This window comes from Vanessa cardui, chromosome 15, assembly GCF_905220365.1.
Source record: "Vanessa cardui chromosome 15, ilVanCard2.1, whole genome shotgun sequence".
Lineage (NCBI taxonomy): Eukaryota > Metazoa > Arthropoda > Insecta > Lepidoptera > Nymphalidae > Vanessa > Vanessa cardui.
In genome coordinates this window covers 11,306,382-11,332,340 of record NC_061137.1, presented here as the reverse complement: position 1 = coordinate 11,332,340, position 25,959 = coordinate 11,306,382, and the positions used below count along the sequence as shown (strand labels likewise).

General features: G+C 33.9%; 1 protein-coding gene across 1 annotated transcript in view; it reads right to left on the bottom strand.

The window, feature by feature from the left end:
• LOC124535819 (alpha-(1,6)-fucosyltransferase) overlaps positions 1 to 25,959 on the bottom strand; it is a 39,457-nt gene that overhangs the window by 4,057 nt on the left and 9,441 nt on the right. Inside the window, exons 2-10 of the mRNA XM_047112181.1 lie at positions 24,773 to 24,956; positions 14,993 to 15,115; positions 14,441 to 14,653; positions 13,695 to 13,860; positions 5,171 to 5,357; positions 3,545 to 3,644; positions 2,673 to 2,810; positions 1,990 to 2,143; positions 456 to 629 (exon numbers count right to left, since the gene is read on the bottom strand). Coding sequence (XP_046968137.1) covers positions 456 to 629; positions 1,990 to 2,143; positions 2,673 to 2,810; positions 3,545 to 3,644; positions 5,171 to 5,357; positions 13,695 to 13,860; positions 14,441 to 14,653; positions 14,993 to 15,115; positions 24,773 to 24,909 — 1,392 coding nt within the window. The 5' untranslated portion in view covers positions 24,910 to 24,956. The remainder of the gene's footprint in view (positions 1 to 455; positions 630 to 1,989; positions 2,144 to 2,672; positions 2,811 to 3,544; positions 3,645 to 5,170; positions 5,358 to 13,694; positions 13,861 to 14,440; positions 14,654 to 14,992; positions 15,116 to 24,772; positions 24,957 to 25,959) is intronic.

Sequence of the window (25,959 nt, the reverse complement as noted above, 5' to 3'; positions counted from 1 at the left end):
TAAAATTCGTGCACGTGTCAGCGCGTAAGTCCGCGTGGGTGTGCATGGGTTGTGCGTGCTTGTGCGTGCTTGTGCGTGCGTGTGCGTGCGTGTGCGTGCGTGTGCGTGAGAGTGTGTGCGTGAGAGTGTGTGTGTGTGTGTGTGTTGAGTGTGTGTGTGTGTGTGTACGCGTGTGTGTCTGTACGTGTATGAGTGTGTGTGTTTAAGTGTGTGTGTGTGTGTGTGTGTGTGTGAGTGTGAGTGTGTGTGTGTACGTGTGTGTGTGTATGTGTACATTTGTGTGTCTACGTGTGTGTACGTGTTTGTGTACGTGTGTGTGTGTTGACGTGTGTGTGTGTACGTATGCGTGTGTACGTGTGCGTGTGTACGTGTGCGTGTGTGTGTGTGTGTGTGTGTGTGTGTGTGTGTGCGTGCGCGTGTATGTGTGTATGTTCGTGCGCGGCGCGGTCACCGACCTGGCTGCTGAAGGTGCAGACGAGGTAGTCGCAGAGCGCCAGCAGGTGCAGGTCGACGAGCAGGCCCGTGAGCGACAGCGGCGTGTAGCGTCGGTGCGTGGCCGCCGTCTTCGCGATGGACGGGTCGCCCAGGAACTCGAACTGCGGGTACTTGTTGCGGGCGTCCTCCAGCACCTGCGCACGCAAGCCTTACTGTTATACTACAAGATACAGCGTACAGCATAGGGAAGTAGATAACGACACGGTAGCATGCGTGAGCGATCCCGTGGCACCCGCCGAGAGACGGTGAGGATACCGCTGCTTTTTTAATGGGTAAACCCGGTGGACCTGGAAACCGGGGAGTCCCCCCCCACTTTCCATCACGTGGGGGAAGCGCAGTATATCATTATTTTTTTCGATACTCCTTTGTCTAAAATTATAACCCCCAAAAATGCCGCGGATTTTCGACGGATGTGAAACATGGAATACGATGGTTATTGAAGTAATGTGTAACTGAAGTAAACTAAATAATAAATTTGCTATAAAAATAATAAATAAAATGAATATATTATTATACTTATTATTGTAATATATACACTAACGAACGCGAAAAAGTATATGAGTTAACTTAACGTCATGCCATGTGACGTCACGACATTGTTAGTACGCAGGCGGACTTACTCCCAGAGCGTCCCAAATTTCAGTACACGCAGGCAATTACTTTACTTGGTGGTAGGGCTTTGTGCTAGCCCATCTGGGTAGGTACCACCCACTCATCAGTTATTCTACCGCCAAATAACAGTACTCAGTAATGTTATGTTTCGGTTTGAAGGGTGAGTGAGCCTGTGTAACTACAGGCACAACATAACATCTTAGTTCCCAAGGTTGGTGGCACATTGACGATGTAAGGAATAGTTAATATTTCTTACAGCGTCATCGTCTATGGGCGATGGTGCCCACTTACCATCAGGTGGCCCATATGCTCGTCCGCCAACCTATAACATTAAAAAAATATACTATAGTTTGTTCGCGTTAAGAATGCACTGAGTTGTCATTGCTTACCGGCTTTACTCCGCCCCCTGACCAATCAAATATTTTTTAACAGCAGGGTGAAGGTGTATGCATATTTGTTAAAATTCCAACAAATTATATTTGTTTAAAGACTAAGTATAATGAATTTAAAAAATACACATTAAGATAAAAAATCGAATCGGGGTGAATAAACAACAAAATTCTTAACACTATATACAATCGTTTGCGAATCTTGCCCTCGCGATGTAGAAATTTACATATTTTGACATAACGTCATCTAGTAGCTATAGGTTACATTTATTATTACGTGTACAGCTTGAATAAATTAAATATAAATATATAAATAAACAAAATTTAAATTATAAAAATAAAAAATATCAGTTAATAATTAATTAAATGTGAACTTGACTTTGTAATTTGAAAATATTTGATTGGTCAAAGGGGGCGGAGTCAGGCCGGTAAAGAATGACAACTCACTGCATTCTTAACGCAAACAGACTATAGTAATGTATGAATGTCTCACGTTGGCGTCGTCCGTGGCGAGGTACACCCGCCTCTTGTCGACGTGCTGCGTGAGCTCCAACTGGTCGTAGTAGTCCTTCACGTGTAACATGTACTCGTCGATGTGGTGGAACGCCGCTTCTGTGCCCACCTTATCGGTCCTCCTTATGTGAACACTACACACAGAAATACTAAGTAAACATCACCTGTCACAAATTGCAAGTACTAGCATATTTATTGCTTGTGTTGTGTGTGCGTGTGCGTGTGCGTGTGCGTGTGCGTGTGCGTGTGCGTGTGCGTGCGCGTGCGCGTGCGTGTGCGTGTGTGTGTGTGTGTGTGAGTGTTGTTTTATTAGGTGTATTATTTTTTATCTGTGGTCGATGCTGTGAAGCTGTCGCAACTCTACATAAGGTTGTACTCTATATGACTTTCTACTATCAGACGCACTATATTTAGCTTGTTTATTTAAAAAAAATTCTGCATAGTTTTTATTTTGGAGGTTAATCGGTTATTGTAAGTTTTTATTCAATTGACATTCCTCCAGATCACCAGATACCATAAGGGATACACATACTATCAATATACTATATATAACTATTATGAAAACAAAATTCCTTCTGGAATCCTTTTTTAAATTGAATAAAAAACTAGATTAAAACATAGAGTGAATCACAATGATAAGTAAAAAAGTGTCAAGTATCTCACCCTACGATAGGTTTCTTGAAATTCATCTTGGCTATCGTTTCATTGATAGCCTTCTGCATACCGGTCCTTGGTTTGAGCACGTATTTGAGCATTTGACCGATCCACCACGACGCCGGATCGCCGTTGAAACGAACTATCCTGTATACGGAAACGGTACAGATTATATACACATTCATAGAGCAAGTTGTAATATGACAATGTTATTTTGGTATTATGTGCTGTCCGGTCTGGGTAGGTACCAACCACTCATCAAATTATACCGCCATATAACTGTACGCAGTATTGTAGTGTTCCGGTTCCGTTTCACAAACGAGTTAGTAAACCAGTTTAACTACAGGGACAGTTTTTCTATTAGATACATGTCAAATTAATCTATACCTTTTCCTCAATATTCATATATTAGTCTCATACACTGTAATATAATAAATATAAGGTCAATGAGAAATAAATACAGTTATGAAGTATAGATTTTAATTACATATCTTGATAGTGTTACACTACAAAAAAAAACGAGCTAGCTATTCTTGTCACTCGCCGAATGTCATACTACTTTACTAGTGTACTCGTATTTGGTAGTCAAACGTTGGCCGTTATGTTTTTCGACGCGTTTTCAAGTTCGACAGTATATCTTTAGATGATTTATTTTTAAACACTACCTATTTATGTATCTAAAGAATTTCATATGTTGGTTAAAACTATGACGAGCTGAAATTCATACTTAATTGTTAATTTAAGTCAAGAACAAATACTCAAAAAAATTAAAACCTTATGAAATAAATTATTGCAGATTTAACGCCTGTACCAAAAAACTTTTAGGTGAACACTAATACGATTACATAAAATCTAGAATGGTAGGTAAGTGAATAACATACCTGTGCGCTAAATCAGATGGTATCGCGAGTGGTAAGAATTTCGGTTTCTGAGATATCGAATCGATGAACGGCAGCGAGACCACCTTTGCGTCGTATGAGGCTGCAATAGAAAAAACATAAGAATAAATACGTGTAACATATTATTAGTAAGTCAAGTAGCAGAACCGATATAACATTTCGAATTTGTAATAATAAATATAGATTAAAATGCGTTTTTGTGTCACAAGCGCGCCCTTCCACGTTACTTATCAGCTTGCATTAGTAGTGACACTCGTGCTTACAAGATGTCTTATGTGTGTGAGTGTGTGTGATGAGTAATGCAAAAGTACGGACAGCAAAAAACATATTATATTTGATTTACACCGATAATTTAAGGCGAAGGCGCGCTCCATAGCATGTGAACGCACTACACAATGCACTATTATATATTATTTATTATTCATGTTTCACTATATAGTATAGATCGTCATTTACTATGTAGAAACTATATGTGTTTATAGTTTTGCGTACTGTCAATTATTAAGTACCGCCTTGATGGTTTTCTGTTTGACTTAAAGGTTGTCTGGTAGATAATGCCTTCAGGCATTACGACTTCCTTTTGTTCAATTTACTTTGTAATTGTCAATATTCTATAAATAAAGAAACATATCCTATAACAATATTCATATTTTACCTACCTTGCTGATTACTTTAAATTAATACTGAATTTATGATTTATACTCAAAACTCACCCCAAATGTCATATTAAACTAGTTTCTCCCGGTTTCGCCTGTATATTAATATTGAAGGGGGTACTGGACTAGGGTACCTACATTAATCCAGGATGAAAAGGAACCTATGAGATATCCCAAACTAACAATTTCCTCCAGAACTGTCCAGCTGTTCTCACATGATTAACAAACATCCATCCAAACTTTCGTACTTATAATATTAATAAAGTGATATCACGATCCCCAAAAACACCAACATTATTCCCTCAGGTAAAATAATCAAATCAACAAACATCCTCCGGAAGGCCGAGAGTGTTTAATCTGACCTAACAAAGATTATAAGCGAAACTTTGTCATAATTTATAATTTCATTGATTCGTTTATTAACCATTTTATAAACTGTGCACATTTGTTATAAAACTCAAATAATTTCGTCATTAAATGCTAAAATATATAATTAAACTAGCGCCCGCCCCGGCTTCACACGGGTAAAATACTGATAATAAGTATAATTCCAACAACCCGCATTGGAACAGCGTGGTGGAATATGTTCCAAAACCTTCTCCCTTAAAGGGAGAGGAGGCCTTTAGCCCAGCAGTGGGAATTTACAGGCTGTTGTTGTTGTAAGTATAATACAAAAGATGTGTTCATTTATATCACATTAGAAACTTCCTAAGTTCTCAGCGTTTCTATACTATATTTTCTATGTATTATATACAATACAAAAACCTTCCTGTCGAATCAATCTATCTATTAATTAAAACGTATCAAAATCTGTTGCGTAATTTTAAAGATCTAAGCATACATAGGGACAGACAGCAGTAAGCGACTTTGTTTTATACTATGAAGAGGCAAAGGATACACATTTCAATCATACTTTTTGGTAATGTATTAATTAAATAACATTCCAATTTACCTGGCCATTGTACGACTTTGTCGTCGTACGCCGTAGTGCAGCTATCTGATATGGGATGGAAGACGTACTCCCAGCCCTTGTTGTTGTACCTCCAGCCCTTCGAGTTCAATATCAGGGTCCTCTCGGTGGCGTATGCGAAGATCAGACAATACACTATGTGGTGAAGCTGACAACCGAACCCGCAGCCCTGAAAAGAGAAAAGGGATTTATTTATTTAGCACAATATATTATATAACCATCTCGAAACTTAACGCAATAATAAATTCATTCTGAGCTTCTCCGCCGAGTCCATTTAGAAAAAGTTCATTAGTTTTCTATGCTGTCTTGGGTCTAGGTGTTTGTGGTAGCATCGTTACTTCTGATTTTCCATAACACAAGTGCTTTAGCTACTTACCGTGGGATCAGAGTAATGTATGTGATGTTGTCCAATATTTACTTATTATTTATTTATTTATGGGGCAACACTAATCAAACTATCGTATCACCGTAAGTTTTTCAACACTTCACTAGTGAAATAAGAATGAATTTCTTACATAGCAACACTGTAAAGGAGCTACCTGTGGATCAATGTTCTATACACAATGGCACACGTATCTGGTCTAGAAAAGTTATGATGACGATATCCAGGGCCAGGGACCGACATCATATATTCTAAAGTACACTCTCAAAATTCGATTTAATTTAAATGTCGAATTTATATTTTATTTCACGAACCTGCGGCTTTACCCGCGCGATATTTATAAAACACTTTTAACTCACCTCTAAGATATAGAATTTCGAAAAATCCATATCAATAAGTTATTAGTGGTTGTCTACACTCTATAAGGAACCTAACTGACAAATTTCAAGTTTGTAGAGTGTTTATAATTTCTGAGATTTCGTGATTTGAGTGATATTTCACTTTCATATATACATATATATGTAGATGAGATATATATATATATATATATTTATATCCTTATTTCCTACTTTTCATATCGGACTAGGTTAATCTTTATTACTGCGTGTTAAGAATATGACCTTCCTTTAGATACTAGTTATATTAAGTTGTTATTGAGGAGAATGAAAAATGCTGTCATTATTTATGAGTTGAACACGAATATCCAAGTTCAGCAACTTGATTATAATTGTTATGATAATTGTTTATTGATTTAACATAAACCAAACACTTCAACACCTAACAAAAATACTATTTCTAAAAATATTTCTTAATTCAAAATTTCAAATATATAAAATCTAAAATTGAAATCGTGATTTGAACTCAAGGAAATATTTACCGATTCTAGTATCTAGTTTTTAAGGTTGCAGAAAGCGAGGGCTTCGGTACAAGTCCAACGAAAACGAAAACGACAAGAGTACAATTATATTAACAAACCAAACATATCTATATATTTGTACACCGTATGACGCTATCGTTTTGAAAATATACTATATGTTCTCTATAGAACAATTGCAATAGTACAAATAACTGAAACATATTCGTGTTAATTTACAAAACATACAATGTAACGAAATAGGTGATCGACCTGTATCATACGAATGCATCAGACTTATTTGTTTGGTGTTTTAATTATATCCCGGATGTTCCGTGACCCGTTAGTTTGACGACACGAATTTTATAAACACCAAAATAGCGTAACACTAATTGATATCAACTGAGGCAGAATATCGTAATTTTATGGAAGCGCTTCGAGAAATATGTGCTGCTATAAACGAAAGGTCGTAAAACGATAAGATCAGTTAAGGGACCTTAAATATTTACTTTGGATTATGTTTTGAGAATAATTGTTAAAGTATGTATCGGAGTGACAAGCAGCATTTGATTTTATTTCGATCTATTCAAAGGATAATAGAAACATAGTTGTCAAACATATACAAATCAGATGTAGCATCAAAAAATGCAATGAAATGAATATAAAGGCGATTACTGCCCATTTACACGACCAATAGTAATAGCTCCCTATCGCGCCATTCGTCGCTATTCGTCGCTATAGATTCTCGCGTCAGTTCAACCCGAGAAAACAACTGCATGTAAATCGACGTGCCAAATTGACGAATATATTAGGTCATATGATATTACAAGTTATTACGTTTATGTAAAGATCGTATTCACATGAGAAATAAATATTGATAATTTGGGCGAGCGTACTCAATTCGGATGTGATCGGTTTTACGAATTTTGCCGATGCTACATCTAAATTGTTTGACCATCAGATAGCAATAAAATGCAAAATTGTAGCATCCATATGTAAGTCACATTGTAGACACAATGTCTAATGTATCAAATCAAAATGTACTTCATTCAAGTAAACTCTATATTGTACGTTATTAAAAGATTTTATCAACAATAAAAAATCTGACTTTATAGTCCAGTCCCAACTATAAAGTTGTAGAAAGTGTGATTAATTAGTGGTAAATAGTAATAATATCATATCATCTAACATAGCAAATAGCCATCGCGTTTAATTCGCTGCCATCTTTGAATATGTAGGTTCGAATTTAAATTACGAAATAACTAAAAAAAGGAAATTTCCTCCTTCTAGACTTATATACGTCAAAGTTAAGCCTGCACAGATAAAAAATATAAACATCAAAATTTATAACTTCTCACTTTTTTAATCCGTTAAAAAATATGTTAAAATCCCCATTAACGTGAAATATAAATACAGTTTTTCTTAAGTTGAATCTTTCCAAAACGGTGGTAGCTTTAAATAAAATCTTATAAAATGATAATTCTAAGGCTTATAAGAGCCAACTCGAATAAATATATTTTTAAGTCTAAAATTACTTTTTCTAACTCGTCAGGATATTCAACCTGATAGAAATAAAATCGTGTCATTGAAAAAAGGAAGGAGTTTGTCCTAGACAAAATAGATTTAGCATTAAAGCGTATTGGTAACGGTTACATAGTATGCCTTTATCCATAATAGTGTGTTCAATTTTTGTTGATTTACATCTCTCATATTATATGTTGATATATTTAGTTGAATCAACTTTTGCAGTGCGATTTCAAGATTTATTTCTCTAATATTGGAATATATATTTCGAAGCTTTTGTGCATCTATAGCATTTTAATGTAACCAATCAAATCACACGAAAATAACAACATTTAAATATTAACCAATCACCATTTATTTTCAATTTATTATAATCATCAACATTTATCTCCTATCGTGAGCCGCATAGCGATGTTAGCTCGCTCTCTTGTAATAGCTTGTAAATGAATATTTTAACGCACGCACTTGATATCAGCTCGCTGTTATCAGCATTGTTTTATAATACAAACATGTGGACGGTATTCCCGCATAACATCTATTAAAACATTAACGTTAGGAGATAAAATTGTTTTAAAATTTTCATTTTTAATTTATCATCAGCAGCTGTGTGAGCTAAATTTGTATCTCACTCGTGAAAATGAATCATCAACTACATATTATAAAATAAAGTCCCCTGGTCGCGTCTGTATGTTTGTCTGTATGTTCCCGATAAACTCTAAAACTACTAAACGGATTTTCATAGGGTTTTCACTGGACGGATGGATTCATAAGGAAGGTTTAAGTATATCATTTATTAAGGTTTTCGTGTAAATAATTTGAAATAGAACTACAATTCTTAAACATGTCGGAAAAACTATAATAAATAGAAGGTAAAAATAAAAAAAAGACTTATGTCCGCCCGTGTGAAGCCGGGATGGGCTAGTGGGCTATATACAATTTAGATGCGTCTATCAGAGCCCTCAAGGTCGCTTAATACTTTCTGACATTTTGCGATCATGTACTGCGTTGAGTTTGTAAATTCCTATACAAAATCTTCACTTAACGTTATGATGATAATAGACAAACAACAAGCTTGATAATGAATTATTACTCATAGGTAATTCATAAGCCCTTATAGTTATCGCCCGCGGTTTTGCTCGCGTTTTAGGTGTTTGATTATCATGTGTTAGAGAAAAAAAGTAGCCTTCCTTTCTTGTAGTTAAAATTTGCTTTAAATTTGAAAGAGCGACAGATAGGCAGACAGACTTACTTTCACATTTATAATATAAGTATAGAAGTATACATTTAAATTAATATATATTCAGCAAAATTAATACAGCTAATTAATCATGACAGGTGATTGGTGGAAAGAATAACAACAGATTTTCCTGTTATTTGGGCTAGTTATTTACTAGCTGTGCCCGCGATCTTGAACGCGTTTGAATTTAACAAAAAACATTGTAGCCTTAGTTGCTCTTTATTATCAGTTATATGCCAGTCTAAAACCCGTCAAAATCGGTCCAGCAGTCCCAGAGATTAGCCGGAACAAACAGACAGACAGACAAACAAAAATTGTAAAAAAAATATCTTGGTATATGTACCGTGTATACATACATATGCAATTGATTAAAAAAGGGCTATTTTAATATTACAAACAGACACTCCAATTTTATTATATGTATAGATGAGATCATTAATCAATAACCAAATAAGGAAAACGGCCATAACACTTTCTCGGTCAGGTTATGTGGTAATACATAGTAAGTCCGTAATGTATAGTACGTATTAGTAAATAAAAGCGTTCTAGTCGTAACTACAATCTCGATAAGGGGACGTGTCAATAGCATTCTTCCTGCAATCAATGTCAACTACCGAATGAGTTTAAATCGAGGGTCTGGATAAACTGGTCACTAATAATACGTCCATATATGTAGATAAGCTGGCGAACACAATATCACTCCATGTGATAGAGAAGTTTGCACTTATACTCTTTTCGAATCATATACAATACTTTAATAAATAATAATAAATCTTTACATATATTATATGGATTCTCTGCGTTTTTTTTAATTCATTTGCTAGTTTGAAGTATCAGCAAAAACTGCCAATACGTTTGGCTTATAGGGCATTCATTTTTTATTTTATGATCAGAAAACAGAGCAACAATGACACCGATCTTCACCTCGATCCATTTTTAAATTTGGAATTCCTTATAAAAGTAAAAGTAAAAAGTAAAGTAATAGCCTGTACATTTCCCACAGCTGAGATAAGGCCGAGCAAGAGATGAATTATAAACACAAATTAAGCACATACATATAGTGGTTCTTGCCTGGGTTTGAACCCGCAATCATCGGTTAAGATGCACGCGTTCTGACCACTGGGCCATCTCAGCTCTCAGGAATTCCTTGTGATAACGTAGAACATAAATTGACCAAAACCAGTTGAACAAAATTGATTCTATTGATCTGAACTTGAATCTCTATCAAACTAATCGCCAGCTCTGATTAACAAATTACTAATTGCTGAATATTCAAACATTCAATTATAAAAATCGTCAGAAACTAAACCTTCTATTTGAATATATCTTATCTATATTCGGAAATTGGATACATCTGGGACCCGTTTTGGTAGCATGGTTTCAAATTTCTTTCTCCGAATTTTGGAAATTTTTACAGAAACTTTCCAGAAATCGATTGCTTCTTGTTAGAAGTACATTTGTGTGCGTTGGTGTATAAACTATAAAAAGGATTTGATGTGATGATTTGAAATGTGGTTTTATTTTGATAAAAGAAGATAAAGCTGAATATTTTAAAGGCTTTATAGGTTTAAAGCTATTTAAGACTTTACTTGGTGGTAGGGCTTTGTGCAAGCCCGTCTAAGTAGGTACCACCCACTCATCAGTTATTCTACCGCCAAATAACAGTACTCAGTATTGTTGTGTTCCGATTTGAAGGGTGAGTGAGCCAGCGTAACTACAGGCACAAGGGACATAATATCTTAGTTCCCAAGGAAAGTGGCGCATTGACGATGTAAGGAATAGTTAATTTATTTCTTAGAGCTTCATGGTCTATGAGTATTGGTGACCACTTACCAACAGATGGCTCATATGCTCGTCCGCCAACCTATACCATAAAAAAAACCTAACTCCCATAAATTTGCTGGAAATGTTTTAAAAAACCAGCTCACAAATATAACCCAAATATTACTATGTGTAATAGGCAGTAGGAAGGAAAACATAGTATTATCATATCGCTCGCGTAAATTATTTCGCTATTTGTTTTTACAAAACACCAAGGTTGAAAGATAGGACAGTCTAAAAATTCTTTTAAGATATTACAATTTACACTAATTAAGACTTATAGGATTTAGTTGCATTAAATATGACATAATGTATTTTAACTGATGTATAGTACGACACAAATTAGATGTAGCATCAGAAAATGCAATGGAATGAATATAAAACCGATTACTGCCGATTTACACAACCTATAGAAATAGCTCTCTATCGCGCCATTCGACGCTATTCGTCGCTATAGATTCACGCGTCAAAGGAAGTAAGTGCATGTAAATCGACGCGTCAAATTGACGAATATATTAGGTCATATGATATAACAAGATATTACATTTGTGTAAAGATCATATTCGCGTGAGAAATAAATATTGAGAATTTGGCATAGCGTACTCAATTCGGATGTGATCGGTTTTACGAATTTTGCCGACGCGACATCTAAGTTGTGTCGTACTATAATAAGCTAGCTGGTCTAATGGAAGATACGATCCCAAGTCAGAACAGAAAAAGTATAGGGTTTTTCGACAAATTTCACCGTTCCAGCTGAAATTGAGAATGAGTTTGTAATTCGAACACGCGCAAATCACTGAACCGTGCACTTAGTTATATTAGTCATCGTGACTATTAATATTATATTTTCATTTTTCTATATTTTATTATCAATTTTTCTTATGGAATTTCCTAGTGTTGAATAATAGTTAGCAATCATACCTACTGACTATGTGGAACAAGCAAACTTAAAAGGGCCTCCCCAGATGAATATATTGTAACTGTAAAGTTATAGAAACAAACATTATTTTTTTTAAACTTTGTTCTTTCAAAAAAAAATCAATATAAACTCTATTCAAGTGGGCTTTTACAAGCCCTTTTGAATCGTCAATTAACAATTAAATGAAGCTACCACCGGTTCGGAAAGTTGATTCTACCGAGAATTTGCTACATTTAGGGTAGAATTAGAGAACTAATAGAAAGAGCCACGTAAAGAAAAAATGTCATAAAACATCCAAGAGTCATTCCTCTCTCTCTCTACTGTATAAGGTTTAATATACAATTATTTTACTTATTTTTGTTATTGTTTTCATCCAAATGGATTTTTTAACAATTGTCATTTTATTATTTACAACGGTTTTTAGTTTATTTTAATGTATCCCATAATATATGCCGAAAGCATATCTGTTCCAATCGAGTGTCTAACTACACCACTCATAGTTTTAATTATTATAAATCTATTTGCTCAATTATAAAAAAAATTGAAAAAATATCACATTCAATTTTCGATCTTATTATGTTTACATGTTTACAAGCATTGAAAAAATATTCCTACATTATATAATATTACGATTGGCAACCCTAGCCGTGAAGTTCCTAAAACAACAAACGAAGAAACCAATGAAGTTGACCAACTGTCGTAACCCTTAAAAATGACAACACGTGTTACCGAAATTTCGTTGAATTTCTACGACATCTCAATAAACAACGTTCGTGTTACTCATTTAGGAATTTATTTTAGTAACGTTCTAGAACTTTCAACCCTTTATATGTGAGTAATAAGTAGTTATAAGTGAGATATATGGATTTTTTGATGATGTGACAAATTTCATAGAAATTCTGCCACATGTGTATTCCACCATCCCGCATTGGAACAGCGTGGTGGAATATGTTCCAAACCTTCTCTTCAAAGGGAGAGGAGGTTGTTGTTGTTGTTGTTGATGGATTTTTTTAAAGAATATCTACACGTGGGGAAACAAACCAAAAGATTGCAATGATATCAAAAAAATGAAAAATCAAAATAAACTTAATTCAAATGGGCTTTTACAAGCACTTTTGAGTCGTCGTTTAACAATTAAGTGAAGCTACCACTGGTTCGAAAAGTATATTCTACCGAGAAGAACCGGCAAGAAAATCAGTAGTTACTCATTTTCAACATTTAAAAAATACAAAGTCATGTTAGTTAATACAATTATTTAAATTAATATATCCTGCCTGGAAGTCAACGGGAATTAATTCCACGCTTCTTTATCATCTACAAAATCTTGTAACGAATAATATGTCCTTTTTACCAATGTATACTGTATGTATTTTTTATAAACGATTTGAATTTACGAAACGGCAAAGTTAAAAATGTCTTCGTCATTTTTGCCAAATTTTTTAGGGCATGTGTTTTCGTTTTTGCCATTTATGTACTTGAAGCGCTACCTCCGCTTCAAATTTACCACCAATGAAATATAAAGTGTGAACATAATTTAAACTGACTACAACCCGATTTACTTCTCTAGTGATTATAAAAACTTCCAGAAGAGGTGAACAAAATGTGTTGAATACAAACTATAATCAACTGCGTGAGTTTTAAAATATCTATAATGACAATTTGACAGTTATAGAAACATTTTGGTTGTTAGGAGACATTTCCAAATAATTTGAGAACACATTTAAATATTATGATTGATAAAGTTCATCTCAATACATCACAAATATTTACCTTATTCAAATTACAGATGACCTTCCTAGACTCCCTGCAGTCTGGGGGATTCTGTAAATACTTGAGTCTCCTCTGTACGAGATCGCTGACATTCGCCGCTTCTATTCTCCTCCATTCATGGTATCCGTCCAGTTCTGGTAGCTTCTGTTGATCCGATAGTAAAGATCTGAAAGCAAGTACCTTATACAGATAATTGGACATTGGTTCAAAATCACTTAAAAGTCTACAAGCGTGTGCCTCATTTTAACTTAACTGTGAAAGTTACTCCCAGTCAAGATTAGTTGGAAATTTATTTCTTTTCAAACTCGCTTATTTTTCTGACGAATTGGCTTAGAAATTACCAACAAACAACGTTAATAACTCAATTAGTCTTAAACAATTAAATATCACGCAATAAAAGTATTATAAAATACTAGTAACCGCCCGAGGCTTCGGTCGCGCAAAAAAGAAGCCTATGTTGTGTCTTGGTGTTCAAGTTTGCTTTATACCAAATTTCATTAAAATCGGTTCAGCGGTTTGGTTATGAAAAAAAGCGACAGACAGACAGAGTTACTTTCACATTAATAATACTATATTAATATAGAAATTAATATAGATTACCTACCGTAAAACATTGGAAAGTAATCTATGAACAATTTGAGTTTGTAGATATTAAAGTCATTATGATTTAATACCATCATATTAAAGTATTCTTCATTGTAATTCCATTACTTTAAAACAAGCCTTCACTTCAAGCAAAACTATACCTTTTCCTGTCAGCAACTTGGTCTAAAATCGCTCGCAACTTCTCTGATTGGCCATCATCGTTGACCAGCTTCGTCAGCTCGTGGTTGATAAAGTACCATATCTCCTTTGTATTCGAATATATTCTTCGTCTGAGATTCTCGTATTCTTCCGATGGTCCCCCACCATTGTGGAGGAACGCTGATGTTTCAATGTCATTCAGATTTACATTAAGTCTACAAAGTAAATATTTTGAAAATCAAGTACCATTTATTTACATAAACTAGAAGAATTGTGTTATTATTCTTCTATACAAAATTAAACATAGCAAAACATTTATCAACTACAGCAGAGATAATTAAACTCTGCTTTATAAATATAAACGTTATCTGGAGATAGTATTTAATATAAACACAGAAATGCCTTTAAAGTCAAAAGAAAAACAAATTTATAGTGTAATGGGTATACCCCAAACACATGAGCTTTGATAGTAAACACGCAATACCGCCTCCGGCTAGTACCGTCCGAAAAATAATTACACGAAAAAAAAACAAAGGGAAATTTTAAAAACTTACCCCGACGATTTCTTTATCTGTGCAATGAGGTTACTGTGTTGCTGCTTCAACGATTCAAACTGAAGGGAGACCGCTTTTAATCTATCTTGGAAGTCAGATGTATCTTCTGTGTTTCCGTCGCATCTGAAACAACTCTTATTTCAGAAAACGTTTTCTGATATTTTCAATACACGTCCGTCACAACCCTGACCTGAATACTACTGAACTCGAATGAGTAAACACAACCAAGTTGTGTAAGAAGAAAGTAATATGTGTTTATAGTAATTAATGTCGTTGCGGATATCGAGCCATTACCGCCAAATTATCGTAAGCGACACTTTTGTCGAAAAATCGTTTTTTATTGATACTAATATTTTAAACCGTAACGGACCGATACCTGTTGATAATTTCCTCAGAAAAAAAACCGTTACAAAGTTATAGCAAATGCTAAAATTATCGTGAATACATACGTTTTTAAAGTCTTAACGTAAGCGACAATAGGCATTTTTATCTTATTTGACTAATGACCGATTTTTTTTAGCGCAAGCGACCCTACTTATTATCGCAACCGACATTAGTCCTTGATCGTAAGGCGCTTACTATAAAGAAACCTGTCGTGACATATTTATTTCCGCGAAAGTTATTAGGATGCAACTAACAGCGTTCCAAAGGGAACGATGTTATTTTTTAGGATTATTAGGATGCAACTAACATCAAAAAAATAGTTTCACTCATAATAACAAATAATCAAAAACAAAATCAAAATAAACTTTGTTCAAGTGGGCTTTTACAAGCACTTTTGAGTCGTAAAATTAACGTTTTAAATAGTGTTTTTTATTGTGTAGTATTCGAATTAATTGAGTAATAAGTGTACTGCAAATAAGAAGCTCAAACATTTATCAAATAAAAAAGCAATGTCGACTTCAGCAGCTAAGGTATGTATTGTATTTTAATTTTTTTAAATGAATGCAAGAAAAGTTAGGCCATTCTCGTTGATACGAGAATGGCCTCTATTTTACCTAAGTTTAATTAAAGAAACAAAGAGTGGATGACAGAAAATTCCTTAACGATCTCTCAAAGACGGGTTCTTAATAGGTTAGTGAGCACACTTTTTTTACTACAACTTTGTCCGTCCGTTTATATGTTTTACATCATGCCATTCTTTTTAAGATATCTCTTATTTGTTATAGCTAATATCACCACTCCCCGCAGAAAAAAAGCTATCATGAAACTGCTTTTCCCGAGAACATACAGCAAGATGCAGAGGCTTTAGTTCTTGATCCATTCTTTCCTAACAGGCAGCAACAACGATATTAATATTCTATATTAATTGGTATTTTGCTCACAGTTAGTGTAGGGTCTACCCTACACTAACTGTGAGCAAAATACCAATCCACGTATAACAATAACTCTAAATAAACTTGTTGATTATAGTGATTCTGACACTGAAAATCCTTAAACTTTAATGGATTTCGATAATCAAAATGAAATTGCACAAGTAGATATAATAAATTATGATCAAACTAATTTAGGGGATCCTGATTGCATTGATCAGATCAAATCAAATCAAAATAAACTTTATTCAAGTAGGCTTTTACAAGCACTTTTGAATCGTCATTTTACAATTAAGTGAAGCCACCATCGGAAAGTAGATTCTTCCGACAAGAACCGGCAAGAAAATCAGTAGTTACTCTTTTTTAAAATTTAAAAAATACAAAGTCATGTTAGTCAAATACAATTATTTAAATTAATATATCCTGCTTGGAAGTCAACAAGTATTAACTCCACGCTTTTTTCATCTATAAAATCTTGTATCGAATAATACGCTTTTTCTAGCAATGTATTTCTTACAAACGATTTGAATTTACGAAACGGCAAAGTTAAAAATGTCTGCGAAATTTTATTATAGTAATGGATACTTTGCCCCAAGAAGGATTTATTGACTTTGCGGAGTCGGAAGCTTGGCGTTATAAACTTATCCTTACTCCTAGTGCACATACAATGATTATCACTGAAAGTGATCAATGTTATTGTGAATATACATAATATTGTTGTAAATATACTGTGACGCAACAGTGAGTATTCCTACTTTGTAAAAAACATCCCGAAGAGAGTCTCTTATTAATACAGCCTAGCACCAGTTCATTTTTGACCAAGAAGAACTAAACGGGAAGTCTTTGGATATCTACGACAATAATGCCTACATTGATAGTGAATACTCATGGAAGCCCGCCTCATCGTCCAGTGATTCGGATGGACATGAGTCACCTCAAGAGACGAGTGTTGGTCAAAGAGGATACAGGAAAATAAAACCTTTACCGGAACGTCCTTTATCAAAAAAAAAAAAAAAAAAATCGCAAAGCTGCTGTAAATCTGTGCAACCTCATCCTTGTATGAATAAAAGATGTGGTAACTCATGTTCAAATAAATTTACTGAAGATGATCAGGCTAATATCTTTGAAAACTATTGGGGATTAGGTTCTGACAAAAGACACAAAGGTTTCCTACTGTCATGTGCTAAAGAGAGGCCGATTGGCAGAAAAAGAGCTGGTAGTAATGTTCGCAAAATATTATACCTACGATTATTTTATAAACTATAATGGATAGCCTATTAAAATATGCCAACCACTTTTGCTTAAGACCCTAAACTTATCTCAAATGTCTTTAAGATACGCTATCGAAAATGCCAATAATTTTCTGAATACCGCTTGGGAAAGCAAAAAGTTCTTCATACTCATAATAAATCTGGTGAAGTAGAAGTCGCACAGTTAAAATCGTTCATTGAGATGTTGCCTGCCGTTCCATCCCACTATTGTCGCAATAAGAGCACAAAAGTATAATTACCTCAAGAATTTCAAAACATATGGTTTCTATACACACTGTATGTTGTCACTTGAAAGAAAAGAATCTAGAATGATGATTCCATCAAGAATATTTAAGTATGCGGCATAATGAAACCATACGTGATGCTTTAGCTGAAACGGACGAAGTATGATGCAAATAATGAGAATTATAATACTTTATTTAATTTTATATAAGTACGTTGTTATATGTATAATTTGCTTGATCTCATTATTCCAAATGATTAACATAAATATATTTTTATTGATACAAAATTTATTTTGTTTAGAAACTATGATGGAACAGTACGTGGTGTTAAAGCGGACGAAGTAGATTCGTACCACAAGAAATACTTTATTTTATTTTATATACGTTGATTAATCTCATTATTTTGAATGTTTGATATTATGAATAAATATATTTTCAATTATATATGTGACTATTTCATTTAAAAACCTTTTAAAATGCTTATTTATTTACAGTTATACTTACTTGGAAATAGTCATTTTAATAGACATTTTTATCGTAAACGCCAAAATCACTATCGATTATGACAGCAAAAATAATGTAAGCGCCATAAATGGCATAAATACTTATAATTTTCGTTTTATTTTCAATTATATATTTAAATGTTTAAAAAATATTAAAGTATGCGAAATTTTTATTTCCTAGCACGCTTCTGTATAAAAATATTTAAAAAAAATCGTCTCCTGTAAAATTTGGTTTTTGTCGGTTACGCTAAAATGGCGGTAAAGGCTCGATATAATCATAGAATGAAAAAACTTGTTTGGTATGTACGTTCGGCCATATGGACACATTATTGGATATATATTATATTAAGATAGCAATTATTATTTTTTTGATATAGGTGAACGAGCAAATGGGCTACTTAATAGTAAGCTGTCACAAGCACCTATAGACAATAGACAATAACGTGCACGGGCTCACACTGCAAGACGAAACACAACAAAGCGAGTGGTACCAACCCAGAGGAGCTTGCAGAAAGCCCTACCACCAAGTATCAAAACAAAAAGTAACAATTACATTAATATTATTCTATATTCAATAATAATAGACGGGAGTGATAAAATATCTAATGATCATTTATAAATCATTTCAGTTAAATAATTTATAAGCTTACAGTACTACTAACATAAAGTTCAATTATATTCTAATGCACGATAGTATTGACAATACGTTAAGAATAAGAAAAATGGACCAAAGATCAAAAGGTTGTCAACGAGTGATATCTCCTTATAAATGCGTGGACCTCTAAACTTATGATATTGTATTTATTATAAAAGGTAGATTCAATTTGTTCCTTTTATATCACATAAAATCATCAATGTTCGAAAAGCACTTGGCTAGATCATCTCTTACTACTACGTAATAGTATAAGATGACGTCATCGGTCTCTACAATCTTAAATTCCAGTATCAATAATCAATAACAAGTCCGGAGGTTTTATATTAATTGTATCATAATCCCATGAGAGTACGTTAAGTACGAATAAACCTTAGGTATCCATATAAAAATATGTATTATATGCAGCAATGATCTTGTAACAATTCACTTCGTATTTCACTCAGGAAATGTTGACAATAAACTTCCGGTGATTTTTGTGGTAGTGCCACGCTGTATATCCGGGATACATGAGCCCGAGGCAGTACCATTCGGAAAAATTGGCGTAAAGTGGTAGTGATAGTTTAGCTGCCGAGTTTCATCCAGTATGTGAGAGCGTGGTCCCATTCACCATCAAAACATGATAATTGCGCAGAATTTGCTCGCAGGAGGACCTCAACAACCTTATAACAACCTTAACCTTTACAAATTGTGGTGAAACCATCTCTGGGCATCTATACTCAGAACTTACACAACCTAAACAGGGCTTTAGCTTAAAAATGTGTTATTTTGATATGTATCATTATCATTATATAGTATAAAACAAAGTCGCTTACCGCTGTGAATTCCTATATATGCTTAGATTTTTCAAATTACGCAGCGGATTTGAAAGCGCTCTTTTTTAATAAATAAAGTGATTCGAGAGGAAGTTTTCTGTTTACAATAAATGGACAACATAGGAACGAAACAAGAAATAAGCTGTAGTATACTTAGTATCAACATTGCACTCGTGCGAAGCCGGGGATCCTATAAATTTTATAATAATTATAGTCAATATCGCAAAGCTTATTCTGATATCTCACGCACGTGGTCTGTGGTGAGTTTTTTTTTATGGTATAGGTTGGCGGACGAGCATATGAGCCACCTGATGGTAAGTGGTTACCATCACCCATAGACAATGACACTGTAAGAAATATTAACTATTCCTTACATCGTAAATGTGCCACCAACCTTAGGAACTAAGATGTTACGTCCCTTGTGCCTGTAGTTACATTGGCTCACTCACCCTTCAAACCGGAACACAACAAATACTGAGTACTGTTATTTGGCGGTAGAATAACTGATGAGTGGGTGCTACCTAACCAGACGGGCTTGCACAAAGCCCTACCACCAAGGAAACATCTTCTAACAGAATAACTCTACTGCACTAGCTCAATTGCAAACAATTAAACATTTCAAAATCTTCATTCATACTGCAACACATACAATTTCACATAGTACTTGAATTTAAATTCCAAGTTTCCGGTTACAACTTTGCCGCTATTTAAGGCGCCACTTTTTGCCGACGTGACAATGCATAGCTCAGATTAATTGCACCTCGAACGTGTTCTTAATTAGATAGATGACTTAACGAACTATTTAAAAAAAAATCATATAAAATGTACGTCTTTATTCAAGTAGACTGTTATGAGTACTTTTGAATCGTCAATTTATGCGATTAAATCTAACGTAGAGTGCTAAGAAATTTAATTTCTAATGAGGCAAACCCGCAAAAACCGTTTCTAAGCCCATAATTATTAACATACAATTAATTTTATATATCCTCTATAAAAATCAACTATAATTTGGCATTTGTTACAAATTTATGAAACACATTATTCATATATTTTAAAATATTTCCATATTCATATCATTAAAAAAAACGTATGATAAAAAGTAATTAAAATTACTTGCGTCATTTTATTTAAGTAAAAAATATAAATTAATAGATTGACAAAAAGTAAAAATAAAGATTATAAAGCCACACCTAAATTATTTTACAGGTACATACTATGGGCGAGATGATACTGAAGGCCGGCGCCGCTAATTTTCAATATCCTATACATTGCTATCGAAGGTTTTTTAAGAATCTTTATATATATAGTAGAATAATAATAACTACTGGATAATTTATTCCTCACTTAAACTGTAATGTTATGTAATCCAAGGTCATAGTTGTTTATATACCTTCTCTCCCTACTTCCATTGGCATATATAAAGCCGTTGGTTTTGCATCTGTCTTCGCTGTTCATTTCGAAATCCAATCAAACGGTAAGACAGTAAGAAAAGATTGCACCTCTAATGGCGCACTTATTTATACACCATAATATCTGATGAGTCTGGTCACCGTGACCGAAATCGATCAGAAGATCAGATCAGATTTCGATTAATCACCTCTGTCAAAATCTTTTTTTAAATTGTGACACCAAAGAGAGTAAGAACCATCAGACCTGTTTTTTTTATGTGTAACATATTTCAGTCCTCCTTGGTGATAAGATCGCAACCGTTATGGCAAATGGTATGACGCACTCTTACACCGTCATGATCCATCGGTACCAACGCTCCTTGCCTCCTTAGCGGGAGTTCGTGGAGCGTATATACTAATCAATCTATGTGACTAGTTCCTTTGCTATATATTCATAGTACTAGCAAAACTACATAATTTTAATTAATAATCGAATCTTTTTTAGTTAATACCTACATATTATTACAAACCATTTAACGACAAAGTACAAGTTTTATCACCTAACAATTTTAATTAAGTAGGTATTAAAATTATATTTGCAAATATGTTAGTACAATGCAGACTTTAACGAGACAGTGATGTTTTAATGAAAATCTATCGTAGTAACATAAAAAATATATAAAATATATGTTTCCTACTATTTTCAACAATGATCGTAACCTTCATAAATTATTAATATATGTTTTTAAATAGACGTCGCAACTATTTATGGTCAATTTAAGTGATTAAATCTAGGTTGTCCTTGATTAAATATTATGGATATCATTATTTAAATATAACTCAAAAAACCAGCTCTAAAATTTGCCTGCTGATGCATTCAAACTCAAATTATATCAAACCGTGTCGACGTTAATTAAAAAGTTAACATTAATTATAATAACAGACTCTTAAAAGAAATGTATTAAGTATTATAAGTATGTATTTAAATATCTACATAACTTTTTTTAAATGATAGGCTGTCATACAATGCACAGCCAGTGGATTTTACCGAGATATGCCTTACGTACCTACTATTACTACTACTCTACGAACGTAGATAAGCATTAAGCAAGAATTATAGACTACAATACGCGATTATGAATTAAGAAGGATAAACATTAAAATCCTTATTTTATTTTCATAAATATTTTTTCATACAAAGCTGTATCTAGCTTTTTGTTCGGTTTCACAGTTCTATGGTCAAGATCACATGAGCTTTTGACACATCGGCTGAGGGCTGTGTAGGAAGTATAGCTCTAAATATGTGTACATATTTATAATGTTCATGATAAAAGGGGCAAATTGAAAGATTTCGGAAAAATCTAACTTAAATTTTAGTCCCCATTTTAATTTATTTCAAGGTAGACCTACACATACAACTTAATAGAAGTCGTACTACTAGAGAAAATTTTCGTAGAAGAACAGAAGTATATCACCAGTAGAGACTTCATTGATTATAGGAAAACGAATGTTAATGAATGAATGAATAACGGCTCCAGAGTCAGACCTGTATTGCGGTATCTTGAGGAATATTGGGTAAACTAGTCTCAGACGGGACTAATTATGTCGAGTGGAAGACCGTAGCTCTAAGCGTACGTCTGCTAGTGATCCTGTAAATTCTAAACGATTTGACCAATTTAGTGAACGATTGAATTTCAGACAATTTATTTGTTATGTCGAGACGACGGTCTAGATCGATCTCCTTGGAGACTAATCATCACACTAGCATTGAATAATAATCTATTTAACACCTTAATTTTAATAAACTCTGATAAATTATATTCATTACCAAGTATAAAACAAAGCCGCATACCGCTGTCTGTCCTTATATATGCTTAGATCTTTACAATTAAGCAGCGGATTTTGTAGCGTTTTTTTTAATAGATAGAGTGATTCGAGAGGGAGGTTTATTTATATAATACTTATACTAATTCTTTAGTATACTCAGTATAAGCATTGTACCTGGGCATAGCCGGGGCGGTTCGTTAATATTGATTAAATCATTAAAATATTTAGTCACCAAAATTGTCCAAAAACTAAAACAAAACAAGCAATGAGCAAGCAGCTGTCGATTTCGAAATTAGAAAAGCATCTATTGTTATTCAGAAACGTTGCCAGAAAAGCAATATCTATTGTCATAATTTCGCATACGAAATGCAGACTAAAATAAAAGTTTAATACGAATATATCCTTCAATGGCGCTCGTTTCAGACGAACGAAACTTCTCCATCGCTATGCATTAAACACGCTAGTTCGTCTCGCCGTGACAATACGTGTCCTTTCGCGTTACACGCCCGAGGCCCGCTGCTCCCTCGTCTTTACTATCGCGGAACGGTATATTTTTTAAATTAAATTTTCAAACTCGCCTCGGAACTGCCTCGAGGTAAGCTTGAACGTTACTTTAATATAATTTATAGCAATTTTTTAATTTCAGACTCGATAAATTCTGTACGCTTCAAACTTTTTTATATTTTATATAAAACGTGATATTAACTCAGCTTCGTTTAAATTTGGGTTAAAGCGATGCTGTAGATAAGTCTTTATTTTAAATTAGTATCGATATTATTGATTGAATTTTTAATATAGCATTAGGTAACTGCCGATTAATCCCACGACTGAGCCAGGTCGTCCTTCGTTTTGAGAAAGTTTCGAGGCATTTTACATAATACTGCTAAAATACAAATTGAAACAAATTTTCATCTGACACGTGCACTTTCCTCGTGATGTTTTCCTGCCGTACTCTAGCTGAGCTAGAGGAATTATGAACATGTATTCAGTAAGTGAAAACTCAAGTGGTACTATGCAGTTAAATCTAAAATTTTCGAGTAAGATTAACTTAGATCTTATTTTGCTCAACAGCATTAGCATACTCATAAATAATCCTTCCAAACTTAATGACTTCGAGTTCCATTAGTCATTCACGTTGGCTAATTATTTCATGGAATGACAACGAACTTCATTAAATTTTAATTATGTTGCATAATAATAGAAGAATCGGATCATGCCATATACTAATTACTAGGTCAAAAAAAAATAAGACCCAGCATGAATCTCTCGAATATAATTGGCGAAATCATCATATCTATGCACATCTACCCAACTGTACCTACCAATAATTATACAATATTTGGAAATACACTCGTGTCCAAAACAATGCATACGAATATTTGTCGTGTCATTCGCCCTGTACAGGGTTTCCAACTGCCAAACCATTGAAGACAACAACAACAACAAAAACAACAGCCTGTAAATTTCCTACAGTTGCGCTACGGCATCCTCTCCCTTTGAGGAGAAGGTTTGGAACATATTCCACCAAGCTGTTTCAATGCGGGTTGGTGTAATAAACAGGTGGCAGAATTTCTATATATAAATTTGACAAATGCAGATTTCCTCACGATATTTTCCTTAACCGCCGATATATATTCAGGTTTGAACCCGCATCGGTTAAGATGCACGTGTTCTAACCACTGGGTCATACCTAATCACCTAAACCATAGACATCTTTAACGCAACCAAGATCTCAGATAACATAGAGCTGATTATATAAATATCCATTAGTAATTCATATCACTCACCTCAGTGGCGATATCACGAGATACGTGACAGCGATCCATATGAACAGCAATAAGACGGCCACCCGTTTCCATTTCGTCAGGTACATCATAAGATAGCCATTTAAACCCGAATGCCCGGTGGGATAGAGTTTCATCATGAACTTTTCATCCCCATTTCTTTACTGCTAAGATTTTGTCTTAAGTACTGGAACAATTAAAATTAATTTATTCAATGTGAAAGCGCACTTACTTATTGATAGTCTTAAGACAAAACTACCCATCGGAATAGTTAATGTCCTGACCTTCAATCAATCAACAAAAATAATGTTTATAGTATACATTGTAATATAGACGCATGGATTGCGTTGGAAAAAGTAATATGAAAAATGTTTATATAATAAAAAAAACAACTTCATCGTTTATTTTTAATTTATTCGTGTGTGGCAACAATCATAATCGTGTAAATATCGTTGGTTTTTAGCATTAAACAAAACATGCCTTGAGTTTTGAGTAATGAATTCCTGTAAAACGTATTGCTTGGCAATTAAAATTTATACTGCGTTTGTTTAGACTTTTATGTGTTAAAACACTTTTATTGCATATTAACACTGCATATTTCTCCTATATACCTATGATGAAATTATTATCATACATTCTAATTACACTAAGTATACCTTTGCTCTTAAATAAACGTAGATATTTATCTAAAGACTAGAGATCCGCCCTGGCTTCGCACCAGACTTTTTTTATTTACGACATGACGTTGGAAAAATCTAAAATTATCAGTGTTTCTTCAATATATTGTCCATGTATTATATACAAAAACCTTCCTCTCGAATCACTCTATCATTTAAATATATGAAAGAAACTTATGATGATAATGAGTTCTGTTCCCAAAGGAATTACCGGCAAATCAAAGTAATAATATTATCTGGATTATATGTAGAGACGATAAAAAGATCTGTTCAGAATTAATTTCCAATAAGAGAGTTATCTAATTCACGTTGATTGGTGCAGTCTATGAAGAGACAGGATGCCAGAAATATTGAACCAATTATTGATCGTGAAAACATTGAACGTACTTGTAATAAACTTCTATCATAATAGGATTTTTTACGAGCCTTTTTACTTCGCTTATCTTAGTTGCACTTCATAGTATGTGCAATTACTTTGTAACTGTATCTTACATCTGTTTCACCTAACCGATT